Genomic DNA, 2,981 nt, shown 5'->3' on the forward strand with positions numbered 1-2,981 from the left:
AATTGATGATTATGACTGAATATATCGAGAGAGAATACTGAAACGTAGAGATATATTACCGTCTATAACAGGTTTATGACCTGTTAGGCCCAATAAAAGTCGATGGGTAGTAAAGGTGAGATTATTAAAAAATATATCAAATATGGGCTTAATAAAAGAAATTCGACAAACGTTGAATTAATGTTACCAATTTTTTCTCAAATGTATTAAAGTACTTGTTTTTTTTCTTAGGCGATCGTGTCGGTTTCGTGTTCAGAATCTAAACACTAACACCACCCATATAATTAAACGTGTCGTGTCGTGTTAAACTAACCTATTTTTTTCGTCATTGATTCGTGTCATGTCAGATTTTGCCAGGTCTACCTTCAATAACTATACTATATTTGGACAAATAAAAAAATGCAAGAAAAGGAAGCGTGTGGAGCCCAAACAAAAGAAAACAAATCTTGAGACAAAAAGATGTAAAATTTGGCTTCCTATAAAAGCCTGCTCACAAACTCAAGTTGCTTCTAAATTCTCCAAAGCACACCCCAATATCAGATGTTTTCTTTGCCCTTTTCTTCACCTTCAGATTTCTCCAGTGCAATCTAAAAATCTAAAATAACCAACTTGGCAATAATGAATCTAGTCGAATTTCAACCTGGAATCGGCTCATCTTAATCGAATCCTAATCTTTAATTCCTCCTTACTATTAAATTTTCTTTGTACTTATGATTAGGTTCCGATATTCGCCTTCCTTTTAAGCTGAAAACTTTGTACAAAATCAAACAACATCTTTACAAGGGGTCAAGGGGAGCAAGAAATTGTGAGGTTTTGGGACTTTCAAACCTTTCTTACAGATTATATTGAAATTATGTCCAGTAGTACCAGCAGGAAGGCGAAGGAGATGAACAATGAGACTAAGAACGTGGCGAAGATGAAATGGGATAGAGAAAAAGGGAAAGGACATCCTTATCAGCTGCAGCAGCAGCAGCAGCAGCAATGGATGCCAGTTTTTGATGAAGCTACCACTGCTGCTGGAGGACGTCCTTTCAAGAAAACTCGAAGCCCTGAACGCCAGTTTATTCCGCCTTCACAGTCATTAGTACAGCCTTTCAATCCTTTTCCTTGCACAAATACTTGTTCAAAGATTGCATTTCCATTTCCATTTGATTGTTCTTCCAATCAAAATAATCAGCCTCAGTTTCCTGATTTAAATACTCAAACAATCCCCGAGCAACAACAACAACAGCAGCAGATGATATCGTTTAATCAAGGGTGCGGATACCAATATCAGTATCAGCCAACGGAGTCGAATCCGCAGATGCAACAGCTGCAATACTGGAGTGAAGCATTAAATTTGAGCCCAAGAGGTAAGTTAATGATGATGAACAGATTTTCCACCCAAGGATTTGGACAGCAAATGCCTCAAGGGGGAAACCCAGTGTCGGCTATCTCAACCACCAAGCTTTACCGAGGGGTGAGACAGCGTCACTGGGGGAAATGGGTGGCTGAAATCCGCCTCCCTAGAAATCGAACCCGGCTATGGCTCGGCACCTTTGACACTGCAGAAGATGCTGCCTTAGCTTATGACCGGGAAGCATTCAAGTTACGAGGAGAGAACGCAAGGCTCAACTTTCCTGAGCTTTTTCTGAACAAGGGTACTACAGATTCCTCATGTAATCAACCTCAGGAAATGGAAACCCCACCACAACCACCACCACCACCACTACCATCAATACCACCACCACCTTTCCCGGTAGAGGTAAAAGCCGATGCGTCATCAGGTGCTACCTCGAGTGACATGAGTGTGATAAGAGATCCATCTCAAACAGTTGGAGAAGGTGGTTTGGAAACCTCGGATTTGGCTTGGAAAGAAATGACTGATGCTTGGTTCAATGCCATTCCAGCTGGTTGGGGACCAGGAAGTCCACTTTGGGATACTTTTGACCCAAATAATCTTTTGTTGCAACACAATTACCCGTTCAAGTTGAACTTAAGTTCATCAGATTATCAACAAGATCAACATCAGCAAGAATTCTTTGTTTCATCATCATCATCCTCATCTTTTTCACCCTCTTCTTGTCCTATGAGGCCTTTTTTCTCTAAGGATCAAGACTAGACTTCATCTCATTTCTCCTTTTCAATTTCTTCAAATCCCCATTTTTCATTTTTCCTAGATTTTTTTACCCAACTTTATTCTACATTTCCTCTTGTTTCTTTCCCTTAGATTTTATCACCCAACTTTATTCTCTATTTCCTCTGTTTCTACAACAATATACCGATTGCATGCATTTCCCAAACTCATTGGCTTGATATTTTTATAAAGCTACTGATTCCAATCCATCAGCTGCATTTAGGCTGTTTATTATCAGGCCGTTTGCAGATGTAATACCCACTTCATGTCCGAACTTAGTTGTGACATTGCTAGTTTACGGTTATTTTTCGACGGATAAAGTATTTCTCATCGGTACAATTCTTATTGTAGATGTTAAAATGGACAACGAGCTGGTCCTTCTATCTTAAGCTATGCATTTTTGAGTAGCTAAAGATGGATACCAATTTTAGTTTTAATTTATTTTGCCTACTTTCTTTTTAGGATTTGGTAATTAGTATTTGGCTTCAGTAGTCTTTTTAGGCCGGTACGGAGTATATCATTTTCGGATTATGTATTAATGTTGGATGTTGATCTTATTGGTTCCTTATTGACACTTCTTGTGTTGGTTTTATAATTATGTACTATATAATATTACGTAGTATATTATATGGACTATTAAACAAGCATATCATGTAACTCAAAGGCAAGATTTAAAAATTATACATTATTTCTGTGTTTAAGCCATCTTTCAATATGTTACTAAACAAAGCCGTCTTTTTTCCAAGTTGATTATCAACTTCATTAGGAAATATCATTAATTTTTCAAACGACTTGGATATGTATTTTTATTAGGTAGATATAGTCATAATTTACTTAAATCATCTGTGAGCATTAGAATTAACTG

General features: G+C 37.6%; 1 protein-coding gene across 1 annotated transcript; it reads left to right on the top strand.

The window, feature by feature from the left end:
* Nucleotides 1-498: 498 nt before the first annotated feature.
* LOC110798013 (ethylene-responsive transcription factor ERF054-like) lies at nt 499-2,690 on the top strand. The gene has a single exon (XM_022003140.2). It carries the CDS (start codon nt 854-856, stop codon nt 2,099-2,101), a length of 1,248 nt encoding a protein of 415 aa, XP_021858832.2. The 5' UTR covers nt 499-853; the 3' UTR covers nt 2,102-2,690.
* The last annotated feature ends 291 nt before the right edge of the window (nt 2,691-2,981 follow it).

The sequence above is a fragment of the Spinacia oleracea genome, chromosome 4 (genome assembly GCF_020520425.1).
Source record: "Spinacia oleracea cultivar Varoflay chromosome 4, BTI_SOV_V1, whole genome shotgun sequence".
Classification (NCBI taxonomy): domain Eukaryota; kingdom Viridiplantae; phylum Streptophyta; class Magnoliopsida; order Caryophyllales; family Amaranthaceae; genus Spinacia; species Spinacia oleracea.

Coding starts and splice junctions, on each gene's coding strand:
- LOC110798013 (XM_022003140.2), top strand. CDS start 854: ATGTCCAGTAGTACCAGCAGGAAGGCGAAGGAGATGAACAATGAGACT.